General features: G+C 42.6%; 3 protein-coding genes across 3 annotated transcripts; all 3 read left to right on the top strand.

The window, feature by feature from the left end:
- Positions 1-323: 323 nt before the first annotated feature.
- On the top strand, positions 324-3201 carry LOC123637884 (protocadherin beta-13). Its single transcript, XM_045551025.1, has one exon. The coding sequence runs from the start codon at positions 571-573 to the stop codon at positions 2977-2979; it is 2409 nt and encodes an 802-aa protein (XP_045406981.1). The 5' UTR covers positions 324-570; the 3' UTR covers positions 2980-3201.
- A 4746-nt stretch (positions 3202-7947) lies between these two features.
- PCDHB16 (protocadherin beta 16) lies at positions 7948-11464 on the top strand. Its single transcript, XM_045551026.1, has one exon. The coding sequence runs from the start codon at positions 8125-8127 to the stop codon at positions 10519-10521; it is 2397 nt and encodes a 798-aa protein (XP_045406982.1). The 5' UTR covers positions 7948-8124; the 3' UTR covers positions 10522-11464.
- A 666-nt stretch (positions 11465-12130) lies between these two features.
- LOC123637886 (protocadherin beta-10) lies at positions 12131-15308 on the top strand. Its single transcript, XM_045551027.1, has one exon. The coding sequence runs from the start codon at positions 12696-12698 to the stop codon at positions 15075-15077; it is 2382 nt and encodes a 793-aa protein (XP_045406983.1). The 5' UTR covers positions 12131-12695; the 3' UTR covers positions 15078-15308.
- Positions 15309-16062: the final 754 nt, after the last annotated feature.

Here is a 16062-nt window from a genome sequence, read left to right on the forward strand (position 1 = left end):
AATAAATGTATATCATTCTTAAAGTTTTCTGCTACTCCAAGTATATACATTTTCTGATTTACTGCATATATTCTGTCTTCCCAGCCAGGTTGTTACCTAAATATTTCTTTTTGACCCAAACTCAAATAGCATTGTTGAAAGAGTCCCCACTAGTGTCATTTGTCTCGTTTGGCCTTCAGGCAGTTGTCTGTCCAATAAGGTCTGGCGATAGTAGAGGTAGTGTTGTAACTTTACATAGTAGCTGCGTTGTACATGTAGGCAGAGTTGGGAATATTGCATCCATTTTCATCCAACGAAATGTGAGATTATTTGAGGACGCGTGGTGGCGCTGCAGGATAAGAAGGTACAAAACGAACAGCAGCTGCAGCTCCATTAACTTGCAAAATTTACCATCAGAGCTTGGAAGCCCACCGGAAGCGTGGATGCCAAAGAAAGGCAGAGTGGGTCCTCTGAAAAGGACTACTTGCTGGAATATTTCTGAGGTGTAATATCTGGTGGAATAACCGCGACCTCGGACACTAGGACTTTACAGTTCTGCAGAACCACCCTCACAGGAGGCTGTACGGAACAATGGAGCCCAGCGGGAAGCTCATTTGCAGACAAAGGCAAGTCCTGTTTTCCTTTCTTCTCCTTTTGGTCTTAACCGTGGCGGGCGCGGCGGAGCTTAGGCGCTATTCTGTGTTGGAGGAAACTGAAGGCAGTTTCTTTGTAACCAATTTAGCAAAGGACCTGGGTCTGGGGCAGAGGGAACTCTCTAGGCGGGGGGTTAGGGTCGTTTCCAAAGGCAACAAACTACATCTGCAGCTTGATCAGGAGACAGGAGATTTGTTGCTAAATGAGAAACTGGACCGCGAGGAACTGTGCCGTCGCACAGAGCCCTGTGTGTTACGTTTCCAGGTGTTGCTAGAGAGTCCCTTAGAATTTTTTCAAGCTGAGCTACAAGTGGTAGACATAAATGATCACTCTCCAGTATTCCTGGACAAAGAAATGTTGCTACAAGTATCAGAGAACAGTCCTCCTGGGACTACATTTCCCCTGAAGAACGCTCAAGACGTGGATGTAGGCCGAAATAATATCGAGAACTATATAATCAGTCCCAACTCCCATTTTCGAGTCCTTACCCAGAAACGCAGCGATGGCAGGAAATATCCAGAGCTGGTGCTGGACAAAGCTTTGGATCGCGAGGAGGAACCTGAGCTCAGGTTAACCCTCACAGCACTGGATGGTGGCTCTCCGCCACGGTCTGGCACCGCTCAGGTCTACATCCAAGTCTTGGATATCAATGACAACGCTCCTGAATTTGAGCAGCCTTTCTATAGGGTGCAGATCCCTGAAGACAGTCCGATAGGATTCCTGGTTGTCACCGTCTCTGCTACGGATGTAGACATAGGAATCAATGGAGAAATTTCCTACTCACTTTTCCAAGCTTCAGAAGAGATTAGCAACACCTTTAGGATCAATCCCTTGACAGGAGAAATTCAGCTAAAAAAACAAGTTGATTTTGAAACAATTCAGTCCTACGAAGTCAATATCGAGGCGAGAGATGGTGGAAGCTTTTCTGGAAAATGCACTGTTCTGATTCAAGTTATGGACGTGAACGATCATGCCCCAGAGGTTACCATGTCTGCCTTTACCAGTCTGGTACCTGAGAACTTGCCTGAGACTGTGGTTGCAGTTTTCAGTGTTTCAGATCTTGATTCGGAAGAAAATGGCAAAATAAGTTGCTCTATTCAGGACGATCTACCCTTCTTCCTGAAATCTTCTCTGGAAAACTTTTACACCCTACTAACAGAGAGACCTCTGGACAGAGAGAGGAGAGCCGAATACAACATTACCATCATAGTCACTGACTTGGGGACACCCAGGCTGAAAACACAGCTCAACATAACCCTGCTGGTCTCCGACGTCAATGACAACGCCCCTGCCTTCACCCAAACCTCCTACACTCTGTTCGTGCGCGAGAACAACAGCCCCGCCCTGCACATCGGCAGCGTCAGCGCCACTGACAGAGACTCAGGCACCAACGCCCAGGTCACCTACTCGCTCCTGCCGCCCGATGACCCGCATCTGCCCCTCGCCTCCCTGGTCTCCATCAACGCGGACAACGGGCACCTGTTCGCCCTCAGGTCGGTGGACTACGAGGCCCTGCAGGCTTTCGAGTTCCGCGTGGGCGCCACAGACCGAGGCTCCCCTGCGCTGAGCAGCGAGGCGCTGGTGCGCGTGGTGGTGGTGGACGACAACGACAACTCGCCCTTCGTGCTGTACCCGCTGCAGAACGGCTCTGCGCCCTGCACCGAGCTGGTGCCCAGGGCGGCAGAGGCCGGCTACCTGGTGACCAAGGTGGTGGCGGTGGACGGAGACTCGGGCCAGAACGCTTGGCTGTCGTTCCAGCTGCTCAAGGCCACGGAGCCCGGGCTGTTCGGCGTGTGGGCGCACAATGGCGAGGTGCGCATCGCCAGGCCGCTGAGCGAGCGCGACGCGGCCAAGCACAGGCTGGTGGTGCTGGTGAAGGACAATGGCGAGCCTCCGCTGTCTGCCACCGTCACGCTGCACGTGCTCCTGGTGGATGGCTTCTCCCAGCCCTACCTGCCGCTCCCGGAAGCGGCCCCGGACCAGGCCCAGGCCGACTCGCTCACCGTCTACTTGGTCATCGCCTTGGCCTCTGTGTCCTCGCTCTTCCTCTTCTCGGTGCTGCTGTTTGTGGCGGTGCGGCTGTGCAGGAGGAACAGGGCGGCCTTGGGGGGTCGCTGCTCGGTGCCTGAGGGCCACTTTCCTGGCCATCTGGTGGACGTCAGCGGCACCGGGACCCTGTCCCAGAGCTATCAGTATGAGGTGTGTCTGACGCGAGGTTCAGGGACCAAGGAGTTCAAATTTCTGAAGCCAATTTTATCCAATTTCCAGGGCCATTCCCCTGGGTCAGAAATTCAAGAAAGCTCCAACTTTACAAATGACTTTGGTTTCAACATTCAGTTAAAATAATCGTTCATAATCCACATTTTAATTTTTATGATAAATTCAAGTAATGGTTTTTCTGCCAAGCTATTATAAAATTTAAATTACATTAAATGTCCCTGTAGGATTTCTCATGTTGTCACTGTTTTAAGAAATGGGATCTCATCTTTTTCTTCATTCCTATACGGACATGAATGGTCTTAAACTCTCTAATCAAAAAACACTGATGAGGTCAATAGTTGTACAAATCCTTTTTCTGGAATAGCTTAGAAATATGTAAGATGTGAAACAGTGGAAAATTAATTCCACATAATCAATTGTATTTCATTGTAGATTTTCTTAGTCTTAAACAGTTAGATATATACAAAGCAGTAACGCACTAACGTAGTGAAGTGTAATCGGGGTTAAGAGAACTGGTACAATGAGAATGTCTGGTTCTAATAGCACTAAACTTCTTTGATAATGTTTTCTTTTAAAATATTATATAATTGTGTTTCCTTTCATTAATATATTAGTATTAGTTTTAATATAATTATTTTAAGTTGTTTCCACTTAATTTCATTGATGTTAAAAGAGGAAGAAAATGGCACCATAATTATCTAGTGAGATGAATTAGCATGGTAGTGAAACCGGCTTTTCCCCTTTGAGAAACACTGATCATTTGTGACAGAAACTATAGTGGCCACTCATATCCATTTATCTTTCCTTCTTTAGTAACAGATCCCAAATTTCATTTATGGTGTTAGTGTGCTTAGTCAACAGAATACATTTTCCCAGCCTCCTTGGCATTTAGAACTGGACATATTACTGGGTTATAGTTCATAAGATATATGTATAAATGTTGTAGGAGACGTCCAAGAAGACTATTTAAAGAGACATGACTCATCTAGGAATGAATCCCCTTTTTCCCTTCTCTAACTGCTCCTTGCTGCCTGGCATACGTATGTTATGGTTAATACAAAAACCAGCCATAATGGACCCAAATGATGGAAACAATGAACTAAGACAGTTAGTATAGAACAAACTTGAAAGAGACAAGAGTCCCTGATGACCATGGAGTCATGCTATCTTTGCATTGCCTACTTTTGAACATTTTTAACTTAAAAAATAAAGGAAATTTTATCTCATTTAAGGCACCAATTATTTTAGTTTTTATGCTTCATCCAGTGGAATCTAGTCATAATTCTTTAACAGTATGATTTTTAATTAAAATATTATATATACACTAAAATGCACAGATTTTAAACGTACTATTTAATGTAACTGTTTTTCTTTAAGCTTTTATTTCTTGATTTAAAATTTAGTTAAAATTTAGTTAAAAGTGGTATACAAAGTGTTTTACATTTATTATCTCTTAAATCTTTTACCAAATTCTAAGGGGCTTGGCATATTACCCCCTTTTTTACATATGAGAAAACTGAAGCTTATAAACTTAAGCAACTTGCTCATAATTCTGAAGTAATAAAAGGAAAAATTTGAAATGTAATCTGAGTCTATCTGTATCTAATTCTCCTGTTCTTAACCAATATGCTATATTGTCAGGCATTAATTGGTAATATTGTTTTGTAAGTAAGCAAGTGAAATTTACCTATTATTCCTACTCCTATTTCACGAACTAAACTCTCATGTAGAAATGTGACTTTTAATCTATAGTTTGTATCTGTTTCTACATCAATGGCCATACTACTCTACACCAAGAAACTTAGAATTCTTATAGAAACACTTACCTAAGTCAGCTGGGTCAGACACCACAAACGACCTTTATGATGAGTGCATCAGCCTGATTATATTCCTGTACCTTCTCAATATGTCACATTCATTATTGCAGAAATGAGTTTGAGAAGGGAGTAGAGTTATCCTATGGTTGCCTTTCTTGAATTTTTTATGCTCTTTTTTCAGTCTTTTTCTGATTTACATACACAGAGAGAGATATTTATATATACATATATAAAACATATGTGTTTTCTTCAAGAAGTTGAAACTTGCTTTATTACATACAGTTTCATAAGTCCTTTATTGAAATTAAATACACTATGTTCATTTTAGCCTACTATTTGTTTGAAAGCAGTTGCTATTCTAGTATTAATTCTCAATGGAATAACTGATTTCAGAAAAATACAGGTGGCAATGTTGTGGAGGAACACTTAATAACTTAGAGATTCCGGAAATTTAATACGAAAAAACCTGATGGGCTCCAGTTATTTTCTGTTAAAATTACCAATATGTCATTGGCAACTCCTCTTAAAAATTATGCTGAAAGCCGGGTGCAGTGGCTCACACCTGTAATCCTAGCACTTTGGGAAGCCAAGGTGGGAGGATTGCTTGAGGGCAGGTGTTCCAGACCAGTCTGAGCAACATAGCAAGACCCTCATCTCTACAAAAGAAAAATAGCTGGGCATGATGGTGTGCACCTGTGATCGCAGCTACTCAAGAGGCTGAGGCAGGAGGATTGCTTAAGCCCAGGAGTTTGAGGTTGCAATGACCTGTGATGATGCCACTGCGCTCTAGCGCAGGTAACAGAGTGAGACCATGTCCCCTCCAAAATGCTGAAAAAATGTGTTTGCTTTATTGACTTAGATGACTTTATTCTGAAAGAATGACTTACCATAGCTGAATCAGGCATTCTTCAGCATTCGCTGTGATGATACTGTTCTTGTAGAAATAATAATTTTTTTTTTACTCAGTTGCTGGATGCATGAGGAATCCATATGAGTGTTGTGTATTAGTTTCTATTGCTGCTGTACAAAATTACCACAAACTTTATTGTTTAAACAATAAAATGTATTATCTTACAGTTCTGTAGATCAGAAGTCCAATATGGGTTTTATCGAGCTAAAATCAAAGTGTCAGCAGGGATGCATTTCATTCTTGTGGTGCTAGAGGGGAGTCCATTTCTTTGTCTTTGGCAGGATCTAGACACTGCCCACATTAAGTGGATCATGGCCCTCTTTGTCCATCTTCAAATCCAGTAACAATACATCTCTAACCATTCTTCAGTAGTCACAGCTCCCTCTGACCATAGCCAGGAAAAGTTCTGTGACATCCAGATAATGCAAGATAATCTCCCCTTCACAAGTACCCTAGCTTAATCACATCTACAAAGTATCTTTTGCCATGTCAGGTAACATATTTGCAGATATTGGGAATTAGGGAATAGGCGTCTTTAATTGGCCATTATTCTTTCTACCACAGGTTGGCTGCTTGGAGAAAATTATGTAGTCTAGCAGTACCACCTGTGGCCAAAGAGGGCACATAAAGGGCTTTATACCAGGAGTTTAGGCTTCATTGATGATGATTTAATCAAAGGCAAGATGATTAACAAACTTCTAAAAACACTAACAAGAACACTGAATTAATAATTATATCCTTAATTTTTACTGCAATTTATATTATGGAAATAAAAACCCAAACAAAAGAATTCAAATCTGACAAGGGACTTGTACCTAGAATATATAAAGAACTCTTACAACTCAATTGTAAAATGACATATAACACAATTACAAATGGGTAAAAATCTAAATAGATATTTTTTCAAGGAAGATATACAAATGGCCAACAACCACATGAAAAGATTTTCAACATCATTACTTATTTGGGATATACAAATCAAAATCAGATGATACCACAAGGATGGCTATAATCAAAAAGTAAGATAACAAAAAGCATTTCCAGGATGTGGAAAAACTGTAACCCTGATACACTGCTAAGTGGGAACATAAAGTGATTCGGTCACTTTGTAAAACAGTCTGGCAGTTCTTCAAACAATTAAACATAGAAATGTCATCTGACCCAGAAATTCCCCTTAGGGAAATAAAAACATATGGATGAGTATTTGTACATGAATGTTCATAGTAGCATTATTCATAATAGCCAAAAGGTGGAAACTACCCCAATGTCCAACAAAGGATGAACGAATAATCAAAATGTGATATACCTATACAATGGAATATTATTTGGCCATAAATAGAAATGAAGTATTGATACATGCTGCAACGTGAATGAACCTTGAAAGCATTATCTTACGTGAAAAAGTCAGTCACAAAAGTCCACATATTATATTATTCCATTCATATGAAAGTCCAGCATAGGACACTCTATAGAGGCAGAAAGTAGATTAGTGATTGCTTAGGGCTGAGGGCAAGAGGGATGTGAACATTGGGGAGCGGGGAGGAAGAATGATAGTTAAAATACACAGAATTTCTTCTGAGGTGATGAAAATGTTCTAAAATCATGACGATGGATGCACAATTATGTGAATATATTAAAAGCCATTGAATTGTATATGTTAAGTGGGTGAATTGTATGGTTTGTGAATTATATCCCCTTAAAGCTGTTTTTTAAAAACGATAAAACAAAAATTATTCTTGTCATGACAAAAAAAAAAAAAAAAGGAGGAAACCAAAAGTGTGACAGGCCCAACTTTGAGATCTGCCTATTTAGAAAATAATTTTCCAATAATTTGAAAGTTGTGAAAACTCTTTCTGTGAAACAGTTCCCAGGCTTAGGTGTTGGAAAGAAGAGGAAGTAATCTATTCTTTAATAAAGCATTGGTTAAATACTCTTTTTAGAACTATCACTGATTGCAATTTTGAAGTGTCTACTCATAGCGTCTATAATATGTACCATGGAAAAGATGTACTTGTGAAGCTGTCCCCATGTTGCTTCAGAAAACATTTTGCTCCCAAATGCATACTCCTCTCGGCTTAAATGTTAAATTATTTTATGTAATCAATAACACCTCAACAGCATTAGACAGTAACATAAGTGAAAGTTTGCTCTTTGTAATCCTCCCTGTGCAATACCACCGAGCTCTGTCTATACACACAAAAGCCACATGAAAATAGAACCCAGTGTTTCATATTACATAGCCTATTCGGTACATCCAGAATTTTGCCTCCAATATTAAACCCGAAAATAGTGAAACGCGTGGTGGCGCTGCAGGCTAAGATAACGGAAAACAGAATTGCCTACGCAGCTCCAGTATCCAGCCAAACCGTTTCGCACTGTCTGGAAGCAAAAGAAGAGCTTTCTCAGCCAGAGCAAGAGAGAGAGTGAAGCTTCTTTAAAACACGATTCAACGGCTTAGTTCTGACGTTCTGGACTGCAGGATCGCGCTACCAGGATCCTGGACATACATAAAGCTCCTGTGAACGAAATTTTCAGGAAACAGCAATGGAGATTGGATGGATGCACAATCAGAAACAAAGGCAAGTCCTAGTTTTCTTTGTTTTGCTGAGCATGCCTGCTGGAGTGGGCGCCGAGTTGGGGCCGTATTCCATAGTGGAAGAAACGGAGAGAGGTTCTTTTGTGGCAAATCTAAGGAAAGACCTCGGATTGGAGTTGACAGAGATGTCCACCCGGGGGGTCCGGATCATTTCCCAGGGGAACAAGGAGCATTTGCAGCTCGCAGTTCAAACTGGGGATTTGCTTATAAACGAGAAACTAGATCGAGAGGAACTATGTGGTCCTGCTGAGCCATGTGTACTACATTTCCAAGTGTTAATGGAAAAACCATTAGAAATATTTCAGGCTGAGCTGAGGGTGAGAGATATAAATGACCATTCTCCTGTGTTTACTGAAAAAGAAATGCTTCTTAAAATTCCGGAAAACAGTCCTCTAGGAAATGCATTTCCTCTGAATAATGCTGTAGACTTGGATGTGGGAAGCAATAATGTTCAAAACTACAAAATCAGCTCCAATTCCCATTTCCGAGTTCTAACCCAAGAACGCAGAGATGGCAGGAAATACCCAGAGCTGGTGTTGGATAAGGAGCTGGATCGGGAAGAGGAGCCTGAACTAAGATTAATCCTGACTGCGCTGGATGGCGGCTCACCGCCCCGGTCTGGGACAGCCAAGGTTCGTATTGAAATAGTGGACACCAATGATAACGCCCCTGAGTTTGAGCAGCCGATCTACAAGGTGCAGATTCCGGAGGACAGACCTATTGGCTCCCTGGTTGTCACTGTCGTCGCCAGGGATTTAGACAGTGGAGTCAATGGAAAAATATCCTACACACTCTTTCAGCCTTCAGATGATATGAGCAAAACTTTGGAGGTAAATCCTACGACAGGAGAAATTCGACTGAGAAAACAAGTAGATTATGAAACAGTACTGTCTTATGAAGTGGACATCAAGGCCACGGATGGGGGAGGTCTTTCAGGAAAGTGCACTCTTCTCCTGCAGGTCGTGGATGTGAATGATAATCCCCCAGAAGTGACCATGTCTGCACTCACGAGCCCCATCCCAGAGAACTCACCTGAGACAGTAGTTGCTGTTTTCAGTGTTTCGGATCCTGACTCCGGACAAAATGGCAAGACAATTTCCTCCATCCAGGAAGACCTTCCTTTTCTTCTAAAACCTTCAGTCAAGAACTTTTACACTTTGACAACGAAGAGAGCACTCGACAGAGAAGCAAGAGCCCAATATAACATCACCATCACAGTCACAGACTTGGGGACACCCAGGCTTAAAACACAGCTCAACATAACCGTTCTGATCTCCGACGTCAATGACAATGCCCCTGTCTTCTTCCAAACCTCTTACACACTACTTGTCCCCGAGAACAACAGCCCCGCCCTGCACATCGGCAGCGTCAGCGCCACAGACAGAGACTCGGGCACCAACGCCCAGGTCACCTACTCGCTCCTGACGCCCCAGGACCCACACCTGCCCCTCGCCTCCCTGGTCTCCATCAACGCGGACAACGGGCACCTGTTCGCCCTCAGGTCGCTGGACTACGAGGCCCTGCAGGCGTTCGAGTTCCGCGTGGGCGCCACAGACCGAGGCTCCCCTGCGCTGAGCAGCGAGGCGCTGGTGCGCGTGGTGGTGGTGGACGACAACGACAACTCGCCCTTCGTGCTGTACCCGCTGCAGAACGGCTCTGCGCCCTGCACCGAGCTGGTGCCCAGGGCGGCAGAGGCCGGCTACCTGGTGACCAAGGTGGTGGCGGTGGATGGAGACTCGGGCCAGAACGCCTGGCTGTCGTTCCAGCTGCTCAAGGCCACGGAGCCCGGGCTGTTCAGCGTGTGGGCGCACAATGGCGAGGTGCGCACCGCCAGGCCGCTGAGCGAGCGCGACGCGGCCAAGCACAGGCTGGTGGTGCTGGTGAAGGACAATGGCGAGCCTCCGCTGTCTGCCACCGTCACGCTGCACGTGCTCCTGGTGGATGGCTTCTCCCAGCCCTACCTGCCGCTCCCGGAAGCGGCCCCGGACCAGGCCCAGGCCGACTCGCTCACCGTCTACTTGGTCATCGCCTTGGCCTCTGTGTCCTCGCTCTTCCTCTTCTTGGTGCTGCTGTTCGTGGCGGTGCGGCTGTGCAGGAGGAACAGGGCGGCCTTGGGGGGTCGCTGCTCGGTGCCTGAGGGCCACTTTTCTGGCCATCTGGTCGATGTCAGCGGCACGGGGACCCTGTCCCAGAGCTACCAGTATGAGGTGTGTCTGATGGATGGCTCCGGAACAAATGAGTTCAAGTTTCTGAAACCAATTATCCCCAACCTCCCGCCCCAATGCGCTGGGAAAGAAATAGAGGAAAATTCTAACTTCCACAATAGCTTTGGATTTAATTATTGATAAAAACCCATTGAGTAAAGCCATTAACTTCTTAATATTGTCTACTTTGTTAAGCTAAATTGTTCATGCTCACTACCACCAATAAGGCTCTGTTTCATTTTCTCTGTTTGATTGGTCATTAATTTCCAATTTTATGTTTAACTTCACCATTTTCCTTTTCCACATATTTACTCCAATGAGGTGTTTCTCATCACATCCCCATAAATGAAGTAGGCTTTATCTTCAAAGTTAATATCATCTTTTAAAAATTTCTTCTGCTCTATAAATGTCTTTATTCACTTCTTATTAATTATTGCTACATTATTTATGTTAGTCTCACTTTTCTAGAACTTCTTCAATTATTATAGTTCAAGTATTAAAATAATCTGCTGCATGTAATATGTGTATTTTCTATGTCATATTTCTTTTGTCTATTTTGTTTTCAAAATTGGTGTTCTTGTTGGTTTATCATAATCAATTTTCATTATAACACTTTTTGTAAACTGTGTTACTTTTTTCAAGAGTTCTACCTTCTCTGATCAGAGAAATAAATCTCTGATCAGCTTTATCTAAAAATAAGAAAAGCCATTGTAGGATATTGAGTTCATGTAAATGTGTTTACGTTTGAAGATAAAAAGGCAAAGATTAGGCCTTCTATAGGATTATGTAGAAATATTTAAAAATCTGTTGCTTTTAATTCTGAAGGAACAAATCAGAGGTCCCTGTTAAGTTTTTGATTGCTAACAATCAGTCCCATGAAGTTAAAAAAAAAAGAAGTCATCAGGTAGAAGTTTATATGGTGTGGTTTTTATATCCAACAAAGTGGGTTTTTTTTTTTTTTGCTGTTGTTGTATGTAGCCCTTTCTCTGTACAATATCCCTAGATTTAATCTGTATCCTTTGCTTATTATGAAAAAATAGAGTTTCTTTGTAGATATTATACCTTTGAATAAAATTCTATGTGAGACAGATGTTATAATGTAGTTCTTACCTTCAATAGTGTTAGGAGAGATGTTAGTTTGATCTGTTCTTTACCTCTGTTTATTTGGTGTGGAGAAATTGGATCCTACTAGATTTCAGTTAAGAAGGACCTTAAAATAAAGTTCAGTCTCTTCTTTAATTGTGCAAGTTATTTTAAATCTAATATAGAAAAAAGAAAGAAAGAAAACAGAAATTGCAAAGTATGAGTAAATGAAAACACAATTTTCTAATGTTAGGGATTGAAACACACTAAATATTGTTTCATGTCTGACTCATTAGAGTTTATTTATACATGGCTTAATACAGCAAGAATTTAGTGAGTGACTAATTTGTCTACCAAAGATGACTGATAACATAGTCGTCCTCAAGTGTCTCACATATTAACCAAGAGACAGAATGGCATGAAACAGGAAGCAATAATACATACAGGGTAATTAATCATAGTTGTATGCATAAGTTTTCAGAGAAGCACGGAGGAGTGGCAACCTAAATGCTTGGTTCTGGATTATAGAGTGATTATTCTGTTTAGACAATATAATAATATTTTGAAGAAGTTTGTTGAAGAAGGTTGCAAATGAGCTTTTTTTTTTTTTGTCAGTTTTTGCTGTCCTATGCCCAGTGTTTCTGGAAAAGTAAAATATATTGTTTTGGTGGTCCCAGAAGGTACCCACAGTTTTTCCTTTGGTTGCGTAAGAGTTGTGTCAGAGATGAAAGGCCTAGTACAGAGCTAAATCTGGCACAGTGAAGTGAACAGAGTTACTGTTGGAAACATTTTTCACTGTTGAATATCTAAGTTTCCCTATGAAGCCACGAAGAATCCCAAAAACATGAATAGTTCTCTATCTTAGCATTATTTTTTACCAAACAAACAAAAGAAAATAAAAATAAAAAATTTAAATAAGCCACTAAAGGAAAATTTTTGTAAGTGTATGAAACACACAAAAATTGGGTAAAGCCATTTCAGTGTGTTGGAAGCCACACGGTGGCGCTGCAGGCTAAAAAGATGAGGGGTAGGGACTTGAACTGAGAACGCTATGCAAGTCGCTAACAAAAAAGGAAGATCCCGACAGATGAGCAGGGGAAAAAAGCTGTAGCCGCCCAAGATTGAAAAACGAAAAAGAAATAAGCCCTAGGTCTCCGCTGCTATTAACACATAACATAAGTCTGGGATTCGCACCTGCTGTTTACATCCGGCGCTGAGATTGTGACTGATAAATGAGGCAAGCCATGGAGGCTAGGGAGTTCTGCTTCCCAAGACAAAGGCAAGTTCTATTTCTCTTTCTATTTTGGGGAGTGTCCTTGGCAGATTCTGGGTTTAGACGTTATTGGGTAACAGAGGAAACAGAAAGAGGATCATTTGTGGTCAATCTGGCAAAGGATCTGGGACTAGCGGAGGGAGAGCTGGCTGCAAGGGGAACCAGGGTGGTTTCTGATGATAGCAAACAACACCTGCTCCTGGATTCTCATACTTGGAATTTGCTCACAAATGAGAAACTGGACCGAGAGAAGCTATGCGGCCCCACAGAGCCCTGTCTGCTGTATTTCCAAATTGTAATGGATAACCCCTTTCAGATTTACCAGGCTGAACTGAGAGTCAGGGATATAAATGATCACTCACCAGCGTTTCGGAACAAAGAGGTGGTATTAAAAATACTAGAAAATACAGCAGAAGGGACAGCATTTCGACTAGAAAGAGGACAAGATTCAGATGGAGGACTTAATGGAATCCAAAACTACACCATCAACCCCAACTCTTTTTTCCATATCAAAATTAGTGACAGTGATGAAGGTATGATATATCCAGAGCTGGTGTTGGACAAAGCGCTAGATCGGGAGGAACAACAGGAGCTCAGTTTAACCCTCACGGCTCTGGATGGCGGGTCTCCACCAAGATCTGGGACTTCCACTATATGTATAGTGGTCCTGGACATCAATGACAATGCCCCGCAGTTTGCTCAGGCACTCTATGAGGCCCAGGCTCCAGAAAACAGCCCTGTAGGGTCCCTTATTGTTAAAGTCTCCGCAGAAGATGTAGACACAGGAGTCAATGCTGAAGTAACCTATTCATTTTTTGATGCTTCTGAAGATATTCCAACAACTTTTCAAATTAATCCTTTTTCTGGGGAAATCATTCTCAGAGAGATGCTTGATTATGAATTAGTACAGTCTTACAAAATAAATATACAGGCAATCGATGGTGGGGGTCTTTCTGCAAGATGTATGGTTTTGGTCCAGGTATTAGACACCAATGACAATCCTCCTGAACTCATCATATCATCACTTTCCAACTACGTTGCTGAGAACTCTCCTGACGTGGTACTGGCCATATTTAGGATTAAAGACAGAGACTCTGGAAAAAATGGAAAGACGGTTTGCTCCATTCAAGATTATCTGCCTTTCTTTCTGAAACCCTCTGTGGACAATTTTTACATCCTAATGACAGAAGGAGCGTTGGACAGAGAGAGCCAAGCTGAGTACAATATCATCATCACCGTCACTGACTTGGGGACACCCAGGTTGCAAACCCAGCAAAACATAACAGTGCTGGTCTCTGATGTCAATGACAACGCCCCTGCCTTCACTCAAACCTCCTACACCCTGTTGGTCCAAGAGAACAACAGCCCCGCCCTGCACATCGGCAGCGTCAGCGCCACAGACAGAGACTCGGGCACCAACGCCCAGGTCACCTACTCACTGCTGCCGCCCCAGGACCCACACCTGCCCCTCGCCTCCCTGGTCTCCATCAACGCGGACAACGGGCACCTGTTCGCCCTCAGGTCGCTGGACTACGAGGCCCTGCAGGCGTTCGAGTTCCGCGTGGGCGCCACAGACCGAGGCTCCCCTGCGCTGAGCAGCGAGGCGCTGGTGCGCGTGGTGGTGGTGGACGACAACGACAACTCGCCCTTCGTGCTGTACCCGCTGCAGAACGGCTCTGCGCCCTGCACCGAGCTGGTGCCCAGGGCGGCAGAGGCCGGCTACCTGGTGACCAAGGTGGTGGCGGTGGACGGAGACTCGGGCCAGAACGCCTGGCTGTCGTTCCAGCTGCTCAAGGCCACGGAGCCCGGGCTGTTCGGCGTGTGGGCGCACAATGGCGAGGTGCGCACCGCCAGGCCGCTGAGCGAGCGCGACGCGGCCAAGCACAGGCTGGTGGTGCTGGTGAAGGACAATGGCGAGCCTCCGCTGTCTGCCACCGTCACGCTGCACGTGCTCCTGGTGGATGGCTTCTCCCAGCCCTACCTGCCGCTCCCGGAAGCGGCCCCGGACCAGGCCCAGGCCGACTCGCTCACCGTCTACTTGGTCATCGCCTTGGCCTCTGTGTCCTCGCTCTTCCTCTTCTCGGTGCTGCTGTTCGTGGCGGTGCGGCTGTGCAGGAGGGACAGGGCGGCCTTGGGGGGTCGCTGCTCCGTGCCTGAGGGCCACTTTCCTGGCCATCTGGTAGATGTCAGTGGCACGGGGACCCTGTCCCAGAGCTACCAGTATGAGGTGTGTCTCATGGGTGGCTCCGAGACAAATGAGTTCAAATTCTTAAAGCCGGTTATCCCTGATATACAGGCACAGGTCCCTGGGAGGAACAGTGAAGAAAATCCCATCTTTTGAAATACCTTTGGGTTTAATTTTCAGTAAAAATTCTGTTATATTTTCATGTACTTTTGTAATGTTATACAACCATATCAATATTAATTTTAAACTAGTTATGCAATTCAAGTAGTTTTCAATTTTCAGTTATTACATATCTAAATTTTAAATGTTATTTTATCCGTTTTGCATTAACAATGAATTTTAATTGAATTAGTACCCATTTCTAAAGAATAATTTCAATCCTCTCCAAGTGCACAACGATTTATTTATTATCATTTCTCATTCTGGAAAACTGAAGTTTTGATTTTTCTCCTAGCATTTTTCAGAGACTGAATCTCATGGTCCTAACCACCTGTCTATTGTACTTTCTTCTTATGAGAAGTCATATCTGCCCTTGGAAGCTTATTCTAATATTCTATTTATTCATTTAAAAAGCAATGCCATCTAATTTTAAATCACAACATTAAAAAGAAATATTTCTTTATTAATAAGTTCACAGTAGATGAAATATTATTTTATGATCAATATTGGATTCCAATATCTTTGTGTTTGTATTATTTTATTTTCTTTAAATACACTGTTATTATTTGGCTAATATTTTTTCGTTGTCTTTTGTTGATTTTATATATATATATATATATATACATAAACAGATTGTATCTCATAATCCAAACAAAATGTAATATACTGCATGAAAATAAATGGAAATTTGAAAGATTTTGAAAATTTGTGTGTGAAAATATTGGTGGACTGATGGAAAGATATTCACTTTTCATTTTATTTTATAAATGTATTTAATTATTGTCAAATTTAAAATTAAGATGAACTAAATGTTACAAAGAAAAACAATAGTTTCTTCAATCTCTAGTGTATTTCATTGGAGTGACTTCTAGAATTATCTCAATATTTCTAAATATGTTTCTACTATTATATCTTGACATTCAGTTTTATACTTTAATCACTTCTTGCTGTGAGAAAAAAAAGATTTAACTTTCTCTGTAAC

The sequence above is a fragment of the Lemur catta genome, chromosome 5 (assembly GCF_020740605.2).
Source record: "Lemur catta isolate mLemCat1 chromosome 5, mLemCat1.pri, whole genome shotgun sequence".
Taxonomy (NCBI): domain Eukaryota; kingdom Metazoa; phylum Chordata; class Mammalia; order Primates; family Lemuridae; genus Lemur; species Lemur catta.

What these genes read in the sequence shown, in the direction of transcription:
- LOC123637884 (XM_045551025.1), top strand. Translation starts at nt 571, where the DNA reads ATGGAGCCCAGCGGGAAGCTCATTTGCAGACAAAGGCAAGTCCTGTTT.
- PCDHB16 (XM_045551026.1), top strand. Translation starts at nt 8,125, where the DNA reads ATGGAGATTGGATGGATGCACAATCAGAAACAAAGGCAAGTCCTAGTT.
- LOC123637886 (XM_045551027.1), top strand. Translation starts at nt 12,696, where the DNA reads ATGAGGCAAGCCATGGAGGCTAGGGAGTTCTGCTTCCCAAGACAAAGG.